The sequence below is a fragment of the Garra rufa genome, chromosome 2, assembly GCF_049309525.1.
Source record: "Garra rufa chromosome 2, GarRuf1.0, whole genome shotgun sequence".
Classification (NCBI taxonomy): domain Eukaryota; kingdom Metazoa; phylum Chordata; class Actinopteri; order Cypriniformes; family Cyprinidae; genus Garra; species Garra rufa.
Window position 1 is genome coordinate 73,864,590 of NC_133362.1, and position 18,332 is coordinate 73,882,921.

The window sequence follows — 18,332 nt, forward strand, 5'->3', positions numbered from 1 at the left end:
CATGATCTTTAATAAGAAAAACAGATCATTTTGACCCAATCAGTGTATTTTTGGCTATTGCTATAAATATATCCGTCCTACTTAAGACTGGTTTTGTGGTCCAGGGTCACATATGTGATGGTTAGTATTAAATTAAAGGTTGACAAAATTAAACATTGCATATATATATAAAAAAAGAACAATAAAACGATTTTTAAATATAAATCAAGCAGTATATCTAAACAATTTCTGATTTTTAAAGCTGCTAAAGCTTTTAAAGACTGTGATTTCCGATATATATATATATATATATATGCTCTTTGGGTCTCGTATTGGTTACTATATCATTCTGTATTGTGGTCTTCTTCAACACCTACATTTTTTCCTCTACAATCTGTTTAGTACCAATATCTGGCAACCTTCGCATCCGGCACCGTCACAACAAGCGCAAATGCTGCTGGGTGACTCGACATGATGGTGGACTGCATCTATAAGCCACTTTGAAAGGACGATGGCGATGGACAGGTAGATGTTTCGTTCTGACTGCGGTCTGTTTGTAATGTCGGGTTGCCAAGTAATGTCGTTTTCACGGATCAGAATCATATACTGAAAAAGAGTCTGGATAAAGACGTCCCCCAGCGTGAAAACAGTTAGTTTGGGTTCATTTCTGAAAACATGGCAATGTCCCTTACCCAAGCCTGCCGGAGTCTTGCCCTGTCGACATGGCTGCTGTCGTTTTGCTTTGTGCATTTGCTGTGTCTGGACTTCACAGTGGCAGAGAAGGAGGAATGGTACACTGCCTTTGTCAACATCACCTACCTGGATCCAGTGACTTCTGAAATCAAGACAGACAAGAGTGAATGTGGCAGATATGGGGAGCACTCTCCTAAAAGAGATGCCAGGGGCTTTGTGTTTATGCCATCTCTTCTGCAGGACAGACAGGCGTGTGACAGTAACACTAAATTCCCCCTTTCCCATCCCCACATCCCATGGATAGCACTGATAGCCCGAGGAAACTGCACCTACAGAGAGAAGATCAGACATGCTGCTGCTCTCAATGCATCCGCTGTGGTCATTTTTAATATGGGCACCAGCAACTCCAATGATACCATAACTATGCCACATTACGGTAAGACGAGACTCTTTTCTTGTGCATTTGCTCTCCAAATGACCGTTATAGTGCAAGTTGTGCAACTTTATAAACCCACTTTCATTGTAAAGAATATGAAGAGCAACTTAAAGGAATAGTTCACTTTTAAGTTGGTGTTGGAGTTCTTCTGCTGAACACAAAAGGAGATATAGAATGTGGGTAACAAATGGTAGCCATTGACTTTAGTATTTTTTTCATGCAATGCAAATCAATGCTTAGCAGCACCTGTTTGGTTGACAGCATTCTTTAAAATTTTCAACAGAGGAAAGAAATACAACTTATGGTGAATAAATGATGACAGAATTGTCATTTTTATCTGAGCTGTACAGAAACTTTAATTGAAGGTCATTTTGGTGAACAAACAATGACTGATTAACTATTCCTTTAATATATAACTAGGATATCACATCAATGCACTAACGTGTGATTATGGCCAGTGATCCATATTGTGTGATCTAAGCTTGACCAGTTTGTTTGGGCAATTAATAGTTAACATGTATCATGCATTGTATCTTGATGTGGAAAAACCTGTTGAACTTTTGATATTTGCATGGTTTGTTTTCATACTTTGCAAAGTATTAAACTTCTTTTGCATACTTGCAGCAATATTTTCATATTGCTTTATATTTTACATCAAGGTTCCATTCGTTACTTTATTTATTGCATTTTAACATTGTTTTCATGGCAATAAATGCAAAAAAGTTAATAACTATAATGCTAAAAATATGGAATGTTATCACACATTAATGACATTCCCAAGACCCCACTTTCCAAACTTATACCAGTCAAATGTTTTTGAACAGTGAGCTTTTTAATGTTTTTTAAAAGTCTCTTCTGCTCACCAAGTCTGCATTTATTTGATCCAAAGTACAGCAAAACAGTAAAATTTTGAAATATTTTTACTATTTAAAAAGAACGGTTTTCTATTCGAATATATTTTAAAATGAAATTTATTCCTGTGATTTCAAAACTGAATTTTTAGCATCTTTACTTCAGTCACATGATCCTTCAGAAATGATTCTAATATTCTTTAATTCTATATTCTGTAAAATAATAATAATGATTTCTGGAGGATCATGTGACTGGAGTAATGATGCTGAAAATTCAGCTTTGAATAAATTACATTTCAAATTATATTCAAATAGAAAACAGGTGTTTTAAATGGTAAAACATACTTCAAAATGTTACTTGTTTAAAAAATTATTCATCTATTACAAGAAAAGAAATATATTGGTCTACACATGTATTTTCTTGACTCACATCCTCTGAAGCAACTAAGTACGATGTTTATTTGTTGAGTTGCGACATGATTACTCCGTGTGTTTAAAGTCGCTGCAGGTTTCTCCATGTTTTTGTCGTGATTTCTCAGCGATTTCCACAAACATGCACAGTCACACATCCCAAAATTTAATATATTTGAAGATGAAACCTTTTGGGATTTTAGGAACATTTGTGTCTTAATAAAATTATTATTATCGTGATGCTTGTTCCCAAATTAAAATACTTATAAGATGTAGATGAGTTTGTTTCTTCATCAGATTTGGAGAAATATAGTATCTGCAGTGAATGGGTGCCGTCAGAATAAGAGTCCAAACAGCTGATTAAAAACTTCACAATAAATACTGCTTTGGTTACAATACAAGTCCTCTATGCATACTATTGCTTTCTTTAGTGAAAATGTTGTATTGTTTGAATCAGGAGAGAAATTTGCCCAAGTCAAGCATCGTAAAACAGTCCAAAAGAGTTTTAAACAAATAGGTTGCTGCATTTTAATGTGAGAGGATAACAGGGGATGGCATTTTTACTGGAGCAGGAAACATTATGGATTACTTTTAGATGTTTTTATCAGCTGTTTGGACTTTAATTCTGACGGCACCCATTCACTACAGAGGATCCGTTGGTGAGTGATGTAATGTTACATTTCTCCAAATCCGTTCCCATGAAGAAACAAACTCATCCACATGTTGGATGGCCTGAGGGTGACTGAATTTTCAGTGAATTTTCATTCATGGGTGAATTATTCCTTTCAACATGTTCTCAAAGATCTTGTCTGTGCATGTTGCAGTTACATTCGGTAACATTAGCAGTGGGAGTTGTAAGATTGCTCAAACCATTTCAACCACAAGAATCTCTGCTGCATTTTGCAGAAGTCATGATCATGACATGCTGTTGTGTCTGGGTCTAATCAGGAGTCCCTGTTGTTCTCTCTGTCTCTCTCACTTCCTCACTATTTTCTTGTCTTTTGACCTTTTGTTTCATAAATTCTTTGTAGTTTTTCATGTTAGCAGTCATTCAGTTCATCCATTTGACATGGCTAGTGCCGTCAGTGTCATGAGCAACAGTATCCAAACCAAATATTCTGCTATGATACAAAAAGTTTACATAAAAAGTCAACAATATTCATAATATGCAATGCAAGGTTTACTAGAAAAGGAAGAAATCCTTAGGAATCATTAGAAACAATATTTGCAACAGGGAAGTCCTTCTAAATTACATGAAAGTAGTGACTTGATGTCAAGTAGTTGCAAAAAAAAAAAAAAAAAAAACCTTTTGGGCATAGTCTTTAATTATTTACTCACCCTCAAGTTGTTCCAAACGTGTATGGAGTTATGTTGAACACTAAAGATGATATTTTGAAGAATGTTGGGTATGTAAATGGGTACCGTCAATTATTTGGTTACCACCTTTCTTCAAAATAAAATATTTTGTGTTCAACAGAGTTTTTCTTATGTTGAACACAGAAATATGGTATTTTGAAGAATGTTGGTAACCAGTCAGTTGCTGGGAAACATTGTCTTCAGTAGTTGTTTTTCCATACTGTGGATGTCAATGGCTACCAGCAATTGTTTGGTTACCAACATTCTTCAAAAAAATCATCTTTTGTATTAGGGTTAGGGTTAGGGTTTTTTTCATCTGCTGAACACAGAAATAAGATATTTTGAAGAATGTTGGTAACCAACCAGTTGATTGTAGCCATTGATGCCCATAACATTTTTTTTGCATACTATGGAAGTCAATGGGTACCGTCAATTGTTTGGTTACCAACATTCGTCAAAATATAATTTTTTGTTCAATAGAGTTTCTTTCTTCTGTTGAACACAGAAATAAAATATTTTGAAGAATGTTGGTAACCAAACAGTTGATTATAGCTATTGATGCCCATAGCATTTTTTTTGCATACTATGGAAGTCAATGGGTACCGTCAATTGTTTGGTTACCAACAGTCTTCAAAATATCATCTTTTGTGTTCAATAGAGTTTCTTTCTTCTGTTGAACACAGAAATAAGATATTTTGAAGAATGTTGATAACCAAACAGTTGATTGTCGCCATTGATGCCCATAGCATTTTTTTTGCATACTATGGAAGTCAATGGGTACCGTCAATTGTTTGGTTACCACCATTCTTCAAAATATCAACTTTTGTGTTCAATAGAGTTTCTTTCTTCTGTTGAACACGGAAATAAGATATTTTGAAGAATGTTGGTAACCAAACAGTTGATTGTAGCCATTGATGCCCATAGCATTTTTTTTGCATACTATGGAAGTCAATGGGTACCGTCAATTGTTTGGTTACCACCATTCTTCAAAATATCAACTTTTGTGTTCAATAGAGTTTCTTTCTTCTGTTGAACACGGAAATAAGATATTTTGAAGAATGTTGGTAACCAAACAGTTGATTGTAGCCATTGATGCCCATAGCATTTTTTTTTTGCATACTATGGAAGTCAATGGGTACCGTCAATTGTTTGGTTACCACCATTCTTCAAAATATCAACTTTTGTGTTCAATAGAGTTTCTTTCTTCTGTTGAACACGGAAATAAGATATTTTGAAGAATGTTGGTAACCAAACAGTTGCTGGTAGCCATTGACTTCAGTAGTTGTTTTTCCATACTATGGATGTCAACGGCTACCAGCAACTGTTTGTTCAAATCAAGTCAAGATTATTTATACAACGCTTTTTACAATACAAGTTGTGTCAAAGCAACCTTACAGTATTAAAATAATAAAATAAAATGTCAATAATAATGCAAGAGTTCCATATTGCAACAAAGTCAAATTGGAAAGGACTCATCTGGTTCCCATGGCCTTGTGTCGGTGGCCGTTTAGGGTAGGAGTTCTTTCTTGATGATCTGTCTCTGGGGCTCAACTAGTTGACACGGTATCCGCTGACATTCGGCTGTAGGTGTTGATCCACCATCTGCTCTAGGTTTGGACTGGATCCGGGGGACTGCAGTGACCATCTGATCTGGATACGGACTGGATCTGGTGGCAATGGTGACCTGGGAATAAGAAACAAACAGACTAATATTAATGTAGATGCAAGAGTTCCAAGTTGCCACAAAATCAGATTGGAGAGGACTCATCTTGCGTCGATGGCCGTCTAGGTGATGTGGTCTTCACTGATGATCTGTCTCTGGGGCTCATCTAGTTGATGTGGTCTCTGCTGACATTCAGGGCTGTAGAGGATATCTCTGGGTGCTGATGGGCACGGACTAGATCCGGGAGACTGCAGTGACCGTCTGATCTGGATAAGGGTGGCTACGGTGACCTCGGAATAAGAAGGAAAGATACTAATATTAGCGTAGATGCCATTCTTCTTCTGATGCAACGAGTACATCAGGTGTTATAGGAAGTGTCCCTGGTTCTGGTTGACCTAAATAATGCAGCCTAACAATCTTTTAACGACTTTGGATTATGAAATGTATTAAGTGTAGGCCAGGTTAAAGAGATGGGTCTTTAATCTAGATTTAAACTGACAGAGTGTGTCTGCCTCCCGAACAGTGTTAGGTAGATTGTTCCAGAGTTTGGGCGCTAAATGTGAAAATGATCTGCCGCCCGCAGTTGATTTTGATATTCTAGGTACTATCAAATTGCCGGAGTTGTTCACCAACATTTCGCAAAATATCATCTTTTGTGTTCAAAAGAGTTTCTTTCTTCTGTTGGACACAGAAATAAGATATTTTGAAGAGTGTTAGTAACCAAAAGATTGAGCCATTGACTTCCATTGCATTTTTTTTCCGTAATGTGGAAGTCAATGGGTACCAGCAATTGTTTGGTTACTGCCATTCTTCAAAATATCTTCTTTTGTGTTCAACAGAACTTTATACAGGTTTGGAAAGACTTGAGTAAATAATAACAGAATGTTCATTTTTGGATGAACTATCCCTTTAACGTCCCTCCTTAGCCTCTAAAATGTTCATATTCCAATAAGAGTTTAAGGGTTCAAGTGGCTTGGAGTCTGAAACTAACTACATTCATGTGCAGCTTTGACTTCTGACCTGATGCTGTCATGTTGTTATTGATGAAGCTCCTTAAGTGTTGTGTTTAACATTAATCAGTCTTCTGTATCCTGAACTCTGCAGCACAGTAATTCATCTCTCAAATCAGCGTTCAGACAGTTCCTTGTTTGTAAATGGAGAGGGCTGGTCACTCAGCACTGGTCAAGTACATTTCTTCATAGTTTTATTTTTGGTTCTTTGTTGACATATGGAAAATGTGCACGAAGAGGGATTGGCCATTGCCCTGGGGTTTTACAGTGTTGTTGTTGAGGAAATCATAATTAAGAAATAGTGGTTGTAGGAAGCTCACTACAAGTGTGTCAGAGTTCAGCGCATGTACTTGAATTCTTCAGCTCAGACATGAGATGTTAATGTTAATCGTGCTTTAAAATGGCTCAAATACATCGCCTGGCTGCATTACAGCTCAGTTCAGCTAGTGCTAATTTTAAGGAAGAAATGACTGGCTTTATCAGATGGAAAACGGAAGTTCAGAGTCCATAGAGACTGGAAGCCAGAACTTAGCTGAGATGTGTGAAATCTACCGTTTCAGATTATCAGAATCAGAATCAGAATCAGAATGAGCTTTATTGCCAGGTATGTTTGCACATACTAGGAATTTGTTTTTGTGACAGAGCTCCACAGTGCTACAGAAAGACAGTGACAAGACGATACATATTATAAAAAGAACAATATAGAGGTATACAAGACAGACAATGTGCAAAAATAGCAAAGACATTTGAATGGAGTAAGTATGTGCTTTAAATAAATAACGGAAAAATGAATAAAGAATGTATAGTGTTGTATGTTCCACGATCAAGTGTTCATGAGATGGATTGCCTGAGGAAAGAAACTGTTTCGGTGTCTGGTCGTTCTAGTGCTCAGTGCTCTGTAGCGCCGACCAGATGGTAACAGTTCAAAAAGTGAGTGTGCTGGATGTGAGGGGTCCAGAGTAATTTTGGCAGCCCTTTTTCGTACTCTGGATAAGTACAGATCTTGAAGGGTAGGGAGGGTTGTACCAATGATTCGCTCAGCAGTCCGGACTATCCGACGTAGTCTTCTGAGATCAGAATTTGTAGCTGAGCTGAACCAGATGGTAATTGAAGTGCAGAGGACGGATTCAATAATGGCAGAGTAAAACTGTTTCAGCAGTTCCTGTGGCAGGTTGAGCTTCCTCAGCTGGCGGAGGAAGTACAGCCTCTGCTGGGCTTTTTTCACAATGGAGTCTATGTGAATGTCCCACTTCAGGTCCTGAGAGATGGTATTTCCAAGGAACCTGAATGACTCCACTGTGTTTACAGTGCTGTCCATGATGGTGAGTGGGGGGAGAGCAGGGGGGGTTTTCCTGAAGTCTATGATCATCTCCACAGTTTTGAGCGTGTTGAGCTCCAGGTTGTTATGACTGCACCAGACAGCCAGCTCTTTTACCTCCTGTCTGTAAGCAGACTCGTCACCGTCCTGAATGAGGCCGATAAGTGTGGTGTCGTCTGCAAACTTCAGGAGCTTGACAGAGGGGTCTTTGGAGGTACAGTCATTAGTATACAGGGAGAAGAGCAGTGGGGAGAGGACACAACCCTGAGGGGCGCCAGTGCTGATAGTCCGGGTGCTGGATGAGAATTTTCCCAGCCTCACTAGCTGCTGCCTGTCTGTCAGGAAGCTGTTGATCCACTGACAGACTGATGTGGGCACAGAGAGCTGAGTTAGTTTGGGCAGGAGGAGGTTTGGGATGATAGTGTTGAAGGCTGAACTGAAGTCCACAAACAGGATCCTCGCGTAAGTCCCTGATTTGTCCAGATGCTGCAGTATGAAATGTAGACTCATGTTCACTGCATCATCTACAGACCTGTTTGCACGATAAGCAAACTGCAGGGGGTCCAGTAAGGGTCCGGTGATGTCCTTCAGATAAGCCAGAACCAGTTTCTCAAACGACTTCATGACGACAGATGTTAGCGCCACAGGTCTGTAGTCGTTAAGTCCTGTTATTTTGGGTTTCTTTGGAATGGGGATGATTTCAGAACGTTTGAGAGAGGCGGGGACTTCACACAACTCCAAAGACCTATTGAAGATCTGTGAGAAAATGGGTGCCAGCTGATCTGCACAGGTTTTCAGACAGGCTGGTGTGACACCGTCAGGGCCTGGTGCCTTTCTTCTTTTGTTCTTTTTGAAGACCTTGCGTACCTCATCTTCACTGATTTGAATGGGAGTTGCAGGAGTGGGGGAGAGGGGTGATGTTGGAGGTGTAAATGGTGTCTTTTCAAACCGACAATAGAACTCGTTCAGATCGTCTGCCAGTTGCTGATTCTGCAAAGTGCTGGGGGATGATGTCTTGTAATTGGTGATTTGTTTTAGACCTTTCCACACTGATGAAGAGTCACTGGAATGAAATTGGTTCCTTATCTTTTCGGAATAATTTCTCTTTGCCACTTTGATCTCCTTTTCCAGTGTGTATTTGGCCTCTTTATACAAGACTTTGTCCCCTTTCCTGTAAGCATCATCTTTGACATGACGAAGCTGTCTGAGTTTTGCAGTGAACCATGGTTTGTCGTTGTTGTAAGTTAAGCGAGTCCTGGTAGGAATGCATAAATCCTCACAGAAACTGATATATGAAGTAACAGTCTCTGTAAGCTCGTCCAAATCAGTAGCAGCAGCTTCAAAAACACTCCAATCAGTACATTCGAAACAGGCTTGTAAAGCCCGCTCTGTTTCGTTGGTCCATCTCTTTACAGACTTTGCTACAGGTTTAGCAGATTTAAGTTTTTGCCTGTAGGTTGGTATAAGATGAACCAGGCAGTGATCAGAAAGTCCCAAAGCTGCCCGTGAGACAGAGTGATATGCATTCCTTATTGTGGTGTAACAGTGGTCCAATATATTTCTATCTCTGGTCGGACATGTGATGTGCTGTCTGTATTTTGGCAGTTCACGGGAGAGATTTGCTCTATTAAAATCCCCAAGAATGATTAAAACAGAGTCCGGGTGTTGTTGTTCTGTCTCTGTGATGTGATCAGCGAGTTTCTGTAACGCCAGGCTCACGTGCGCTTGCGGTGGAATGTACACACTCACGAGAATGAACGAGCAAAACTCTCGCGGCGAATAGAACGGCTTACAGTTTATGAAAAGCGCTTCAACATCAGAACAGCATATTTTCTTTAACACTGTTACATCTGTACACCACCTCTCATTGATGTAAAAGCACGTCCCGCCGCCGCGCGATTTCCCCGTCGATTCTGCGTCGCGGTCTCCTCTGAACAGCTGATATCCCGGGAGATGAATCGCGCTGTCCGGTATAGCCGCGTTCAGCCAGGTTTCCGTGAAACACAGAGCAGCAGAGTGTGAGAAGTCCTTATTTGTCCGGGAGAGCAGAAGGAGTTCGTCCGTTTTGTTTGGTAGAGACCGGAGATTTGCCAAATGTATGCCTGGCAGTGTCATCCTGAATCCACGCTGACGAAGCTTCACGAGCGCGCCGGCGCGCTTCCCCCGCGTCCTGCGCGTCCTGCGCGTCCTGAAGCCTTTGGTAAGCGCCGCCGCTCCGCCAACTATGATGTTGAGCAAAACGTCCGAATAATCAAAAACCGGTAGGAGATTTTGTGGTATGTTCTGCCTAATGTTTAGCAGTTCATCCCTTGTAAAACTGATCGTGTTTGCAAAACAAAAAACAGGAAAAACGAACAAAAACACAAAAACAACTGGAGAGCTAAGCACAGAGGCTGCCATTCGCGGCGCCATCTTGTCTACAACTATTATAAACATTAGGTGATGAAAAAGTGAGCAAAAACACACAAGTTTAAATGCAAAATCATCTAATATCTAACAAAAAAAAATCTAAAAACATACAGTAATGCTTGAAACTATTAGGTTTAACAGAATCATTAACTATTGTGAAATTTCAGTGTAGTTTTACAAAATATAAAAAAAATGGCATTATGTTATAAACTTTAAAAAATACTCTATTATTGACAGACTTAATTTATTTGTTTTTGTTTATTGATTTATTAATTCATTCCTAATGTAGATTTTTTTGTTGTAGTTGTTGTAGTATATTTTTTTTAATTTGGTTATTTCTTTATTATTTTGTTTATTTAATTTTCAAGAGGTTCATTTTTTAAATATATTAAAATTCAATTATTTGTGCCTGTTTCTCAGTTTCTTTATTTTTCTTTGCTTGTTTTTGAATAAATCCTTATTTAAAACAAACTATTAAAATCAGTTACCTGAAATAAAGCTGAAATAAGATAAAATATAAATATTAGACTTAAACTTAAAAAAATGTAAATTTAAAAAACTTAAAAAAAATGAGTGTTGGAGTGCTAAGATGACAAAACAAAACAGAAATAAAAATAATAAAGCTAAATGGAAATTTAAAAAATGATACACATAAAAGTCTTAAATTAAAATTAAAATGATAACTGAAAAATAAAAATAAATACTAACTTAAAATTAGAGCTAATATGTGTTTTTCAGGGCCAATGCCGATACCGATTATTACAGATCAAGTTGACCGATAACCGATATTTTGAACCAATAACTTTTAAAAAATGCTTTTAAATAATGTTAACGGCAAATCATTTTGAAAATGACTGATACTGATAACCGTAAAAATAAAATTGGCTCCGATAATCCTCGACTCCTACTCAAAATATTAATAAATACTACAATAGTATATAAATAATACTAAAACTGAATCTTGAAATAATATCACTTAAAAATACCAGACTTTATTCAAGTATTGAGTATTTGGAAATTCTCTTAATAAAACAAAAAAGATCCTGGTACCAGTATAAAGGAAGGTGGGACTGGCCTGTGTGTTTGGTCTCAGTATTTAATTACATCGGGTTTGCAGATCAGTTCAGGAAATGCATGTTAAGGCTTTTCCAAAGATTTCTAGAGATCAAATGACTCAAGCAGAGTCTAGACACTAAATGTCAAAGACGCTGTGAGAATGCTGTGACTCGCTGGCTATCCATGTGTTTTTACATGGGTCAATGAATGTGAAGTGTAATGGTGGAGTAAGTCATCTGTGTCAATTCATTTGAGGTTTGAATCTTTTATCATTGGTTTAGGTACCGGCGATGTGGTGGCGATTATGATTCCTGAGCCCAAAGGCCGTGAGATTATGGCCTTGCTGGAGAAGAACATAACCGTGGCCATGCACATCACCATCGGCACACGCAACCTGCAGAAATACGTCAGCCGCACCTCAGTGGTGTTCGTCTCCATATCCTTCATTGTCCTGATGATCATCTCTCTAGCCTGGCTGGTCTTCTACTACATCCAGCGCTTCCGCTACGCAAATGCAAGAGACCGCAACCAGGTGCTGTACAGTCACACTTGTGTTTTACACAATATGCATTAAGAAAACAAAGGGAATTACAACTGAATTTAAATGACCTGGTAATTTACTCACCCCCATGTCATTCAAGATGTTCATGTCTGTCTTTTTTCAGTCGAAAAGAAATGAAGGTTTTTAAGAAAAACATTCCAGGATTTTTTCCAAATAGTGGACTTCAGTGGCAGCCAACTGGTTGAAGGTCCGAATTACAATTTAAATGCAGCTTCAAAGGGCTCTACATGATCCCAGCTGAAGAGTAAGGGTCTTATCTAGCAAAACAATCTGTCATTTTCTAAAAAAAAAATAAATAAACATTTATATACTTCTTATGTACAAATGTTCATCTCGCACTAGTTCTGCGAAGGAAAGTTGAAAAGATCATGCGCATTTAGTTCTTCCTCTGTGTAGTCCACTTCGCAAAGATAGGGAAGGGTGAAAAACCATCTCACTATCTCTTTCAACTTTAAAATCATCCAACATTGTTGTTTTAACCTTTTTAATAGAGGTCTTTGCACAATACTTCCACCTTCATCACGTGTGACCTTTTCTACATGATTATGTAATGCGTGAGGTTGAGCTATTTTGTGGCATTTGTGGTTAAAAAGTATGTAAATGTTGTTGTTTTTGGGAAATTACCAGTCCTTTAACTAGACAAGACCCTTAGTCCTCAGCTGAGATCTGTCTAGAGCCCATTTGAAGCTGCATTGAAACTGCAATTTGGACTTGGAGAAAAATCGTACCTTAATTTCTTTTTGACTGAAGAAAGACAGACATGAATATCTTGGATGACATGAGGATGAGAAAATCAGGAAATTTTAATTCTGGAGAAAACGAATTCTTTAAAGTTGGTTTAAAATCAGACATTTCAGTGCATGTTTCATGTGTTTTGCAGAGGCGACTGGGTGACGCTGCTAAAAAGGCCATAAGCAAGTTACAAGTACGGACCATCAGGAAGGGTGACAAGGTTTGGTTCATTTTGAGCTTCAGTCTTTTAGCACTATTCTAAACAATAGTGCTATAACTAAAATAAAAAACAATCATGCAAAGTGTGACAAAAACATATGTGACCCTAGACCACAAAACCAGTCTTAAAGGAACACTCTCCCCCCGAGTTAATAAATTGAGTTTTACCGTTTTGAAATACCGTAAAAAATTACTGTAAAATCTGTGACATCGCCAGAACAGGAGAGCAGCTGAATGGATTTCAAAACGGGAAAACTCAACTTATTAACTCAGGGGGAGTTGGAGAATGAGCCTATTTCCAAAAAAAGTGGAGTGTTCCTTTAAGTAGCACAGGTATATTTGTAGCAATAGCCAAAAATACATTGTATGGGTCAAAATTATCAATTTTTTAATGCCAAAAATCATTACAATATTAAGTAAAGATCATGTTTCTTGAAGATATTTTGTAAATTTCCTACCTTAAATATATCGAAACTTAATTTTTGATTAGTAATATGCATCTCTAAGAACTTCATTTGAACAACTTTAAAGGCGATTTTTTTTTGTAACAACTAACTATTAAAACTATGGTTTTGTGGTCCTTTTCTTATACGCTATTATTCAAGTTTGATTTTTTTTTTTTTTTTTTTTGTGATGTTTGATGAAAGTGTTTTCTTCTCACCAAAACTGCTTTTATTTGATCACAAATATGGAAAAAATAGTAATATTATGAAACGTAATACAATTTAAAAAACTTTTTTATATTTGAATATATTTTAAAATGTAATTTATTCCTGTGATGAAAACCTGATTTTTCAGCATCATTACTATTCTTCAGCGTAACATGATACTGATTTGTTACTCAAGAAGCATTTAGAATTATTTTTAATGTTAAAAACAGTTGTGCTGCTTTATATTTTTGATACATTTTTTTAATTCTTTGATGAATAGAAAGTTAGAAAATAGCATTTACTACTTGAAAAAAACTTACTGAATGAAAGTGTTAATTCCTTACAAAAAATCAAATTTTCAGTGTAAAAATAGATTGTTCTAATTCTAAATTCTTATTACAAGGGTCACTTTGGAAGAGAAAATGATATAATGCGTGACGTCTGTAGTCTGATTGGTGTCCTTTAACACCCGTCTGTGATTCAGTCTCATTAGACCTGTTTTATAACTGTATGTTCCTGTCTGCTGCTTTAGCTCTAATGGAGATTTCACGGATGTGTACACATACAGTCACCCACGTGTGGTTTCTCACAACATTATTTATCGACCTGCTGTTTCTAGGAAACCGAGTCAGACTTTGACAACTGCGCCGTGTGTATTGAAGACTACAAACCTAATGACGTTGTCAGGATACTGCCGTGTTGGTAAGATTTCACACAAACATTACAAGACATCAGTGAAGTAGCTTGAAAGGACGAATTCTGATTCTCAAAGAAATGACAATTAAAACTCATACTGTTTCATGTAACTGTGCTGTTATTTCCAGTCATGTCTTCCATAAGAACTGTGTGGACCCTTGGCTACAGGACCACAGAACTTGTCCCATGTGCAAAATGAACATCCTTAAGGCCTTGGGCATCCCGGTAAGAGTAGAAGCTGCTCTATCCATGAGTCTTACTGTGGCTTATTGTTTTGCTCTTAATAAAGCTGTCATTTGTCATCCAAACAGCCTAATACAGACTGTTCTGATGACATCCCTCCTGATTATGAGATATCCGTCAGCGGGCCGCCCACAAACCCTGTGACGGGGGCTAGTGAGGTCTCAGTGGGCGAGAGCTCAGTGGTCTTGGACCCAGGTGTCCGAACAATAGGCCTGTCACACATTTACCACGAGATGGACACCTTCCCGCAGGTTGGAGAGAGCAACCACATCGCCAGCAGTGAGTATGGATGAACAGTCACGTGACTCGCAATACACAAGCCTATGCATTTTTAAGACAACAACTTATCTTGACATGAACCTTTCTTTTTTGGAAAATAAGACAATTAGCAGTAATGTAACAACATATAGACCTTTGTTTTCTTAATTCTGTGTATTTTTTCAGTTACTCTATAAAATGAAACTCAAATGAGGGCTCTAATAAAATTGAATAAATATCCTAATAAAAGGAATTTTCTTCCAATCTTTAGGATATTAAGTAAAGATCATGTTCCATGGAGATTTTTTGTAAATTTCCTACCGTAAATATATCAAAACTTAAGTTTTGATTAGTAATATGCATAGCTAAAAACTTCATTTGGACAATTTTAAAGGCGATTTTCTCAATATTTAGATTTTTTTTTTTTTTGCACCCTCAGATTTTCAAATAGTTATATCTCGACTAAATATTGTCCTATCCCAACAAACCATACATCAATGGAAAGCTTGTTTATTCAGCTCTCAATTGACTGGTTTTGTGGTCCAGGGTCACATATTGTGACGGATTTTATTATACACTATCATTCAAGTTTAAAATAATAATAATAAAAAAAATAATAATTTTCAAGAAAACAACTTATCTTGGCATAAACCTTTATTTTTTGGTAAAATAACAAAATTAGCAGTAATGTAACAACATATAGTCCTATATTTTCTTAATTCTGTGTATTTTTAGTTACTATATAAAACGAAACTCAAATGAGGGCTCTATCAAAATTCAATAAATTTCCTAATAAAGGCATTTTCCACATAATGCAAGGATCTGTATAATATGGAAGCCTGTTTCCGCCACTGAATAAAAAATATAAAGGTAATTGCGTCTTTTTATCTCACAATTTTGACTTTTTTTTTCTTGCAATTTCAAGTTACATCTTGCAATTCTGACTTTTTTCTCAGAATTGTGAGATATAAATGCACATTTGCGAGTTATAAAGTCAGAACTGCGGGATATAAACTCACAATTGCGAGTTATAAAGTTCAGTTCTGAGGAAAAAAAAAAAGACTGATATGTTCACAGAATTGCGAGTTTATATCTCACAATTCTGACTTAACACGCAACTGCTAGTTTATATCTTACAATTCCTACTTTATAAATCGCAATTGTGACTTTTTTCAGAATTGTGAGTTTATATCTTACAATTCTGACTTAACTCACAACTGCAAGTTTATATCACAGAAGTCTTACTTTATTTCTCAGAATTGTGAGTTTATATCAAGCAATTCTGACTTTAATTCTCAAAATTGCACATCTATATCTCACAACTCTGACTTAACTTGCAACGGCAAGTTTATATCACACAATTCTGACATAATTTCTTAGAATTGCAGATTTATATCTTGAAATTTTTACTTTATAACTCGCAATTGCGAGTTTTTATCATGCAATTGTGACTTTATTTCTCAGAACTGTGAGTTTATATCTCACAATTCTGACTTAACTCGCAACGGCAAGTTTATATCACACAATTCTGACATAATTTCTTAGAATTGCAGATTTATATCTTGAAATTTTTACTTTATAACTCGCAATTGCGAGTTTTTATCATGCAATTGTGACTTTATTTCTCAGAACTGTGAGTTTATATCTCACAATTCTGACTTAACTCGCAACGGCAAGTTTATATCACACAATTCTGACTTAATTTCTCAGAATTGCAGATTTATATCTTGAAATTTTTACTTTATAACTCGCAATTGCGAGTTTTTATCATGCAATTGTGACTTTATTTCTCAGAATTGTGAGTTTATATCTCACACCTCTGACTTAACTCGCAACTGCAAGTTTATATAACACAATTCTGACTTCATTTCTCAGAATTCATACTTCATTTCTCGAATTTATATCTTGGAATTTTTAATTACAGCTCGCAATTGCAAGTTTTTATCATGCAATTGTGACTTTATTTCTCAGAATTGCGAGTTTATATCTTACAATTCTGACTATAACTCATGATTGTGAGTTTATATCTCCTAATTGTGAAAAAAAAAAAATCTGAATTGCAAAAAAAAAAGTCAAGAGTTGTGAAATAACAAGTTGCAATAACCTTTTTATTATTATTATTTCAATGGCGGAAATGTAAAGGGAATTGTAGTTCCAATGTGAAATTTGCCTCTCTCACCCTGACCTACACATCTCTTGGATGTGGATTTGATGATTTTAGTCTGTTCCAGTGGTCTTGCGTGCGATCTACTTTCAGCTCTTGTAGATTTAGGTCATTTTTTTGGTACCGGCAGCAAATAAAAAAGCACAGCATGTCCTGGTTCTCCGTCGCAGCTCTGATCAGATCCTGTGCTGCTTCTGTAGGCCGTATCAGGCCTTCTGTCAGTGTAGAAGACTAGATTTGTTGCTTCGGTTCTGCTACCAGGCACTGCAAATAAGCCTGTCAGACTCCAAACAAAATAAATAACACCACACCATGTATCTTGTGTCTTCTAAGCAATTTTTTCCTCAATCAAAAGCTCCAAAATAGTAATCCGCAATGCCATGTCACAAGAATGTAAAAGGCAATTTTAAGTTTATATTTTGTCCATTTCTTAATATTGTGAGCTCATATCTCGCAATTATGAGTTTATCTTGCAATTCTGACCTTTTTTTTTAATTCTGAGTTTATATCTCCCAATTCTGAGTTTGTATCTCGCAGTTCTTCATTTATCTTGCAATTCTGACTTTTTTCAAAATTCTGAGTTTTTATCTCACAATTCTTAGTTTATCTTGCATTTTTTTTAAATGACAAGTTTATGTCTTGCAATTCTGAGTTTATATCTTGCAGTTCTTCGTTTATCTTGCAATTCTGACTTTTTTTTAATTCTGAATTTATATCTTGCAGTTCTTCATTTATCTTGCAATTCTGGGTTTATCTCGTAATTCTGACTTGTTCTGTAAGTTTATATCTCTTAATCCTAAATTTAAATCTTGCAATTCTTAGTTTATATCTTGCAATTCTAATTTTAAATCTCGTAATTATGTTTTCTCAGAATTGCAAGTTAATATCTTGTAATGTAAAGTTTCTATTTCACAATTCAGATTTTTTTTCTTAAATTGTGAATTTATATCTTGCAATTCTAGTTTTAAATCTCGCAATTATGACTTCTCAACATTGATCGATAACATCTTGCAGCTCTGACAATTCTCAGTTTATATCTCGAAATTCCGACTTTGTTCAAAATTGCAAATTTTTCTCTAAATTCCACAATTCTGTGTTAATATCTCACATTTTGTTCTCAAAAATGCGAGTTTCTCACAATTTCAAATTATTGCATAATCGTAATCTTTTTTTAAAATTTAGTGACAGAAACAAGCTTCCATGATGGAAATCTTATTAACATTTTCATTGCGATTCAAATGTTTTTTTTGTTGTTTCAGGTGAGCACCAGCCCTCCATGAGCACAGATTCAGACACGTCACTCATCATGCCAGTGGAGCTTGTCCTGTCCGACGTCGAACTGCAGTCCGATCCAGAACAGGACGACATCAAGTCCTGAAGTGCCATAAACAGGGAAGGACCGCAGCGGGACAATAAAAGAACACAAGCAATAGCAGCACAGGTGTGCAACCTCCTTTTTTGACCTCATGGTCTCCATCACTGCAAAAACATCTTGCTTGTCCTTATCCTCTGGCTGTATTGCACTCAATTTCATATCTTCTGTCGCGAACTTGCGCAAAATCCACATAGACCTACGAGGGATGTTTCCACTTTTGTTTTGGAAAATTTTGACTGTTTTAACTTCCC

General features: G+C 36.7%; 2 protein-coding genes across 2 annotated transcripts in view; both read left to right on the top strand.

Annotated features, from left to right (window-relative positions):
• LOC141325733 (uncharacterized) overlaps nt 1–18,332 on the top strand; it is a 779,461-nt gene that overhangs the window by 510,715 nt on the left and 250,414 nt on the right. The window lies entirely within an intron of this gene.
• On the top strand, nt 491–18,208 carry LOC141325735 (RING finger protein 150-like). The gene is made up of 7 exons (XM_073834478.1): nt 491–1,108; nt 11,464–11,714; nt 12,625–12,696; nt 13,965–14,047; nt 14,170–14,266; nt 14,353–14,563; nt 17,966–18,208. The coding sequence occupies exons 1-7, from the start codon at nt 655–657 to the stop codon at nt 18,082–18,084; spliced, it is 1,287 nt and encodes a 428-aa protein (XP_073690579.1). The 5' UTR covers nt 491–654; the 3' UTR covers nt 18,085–18,208.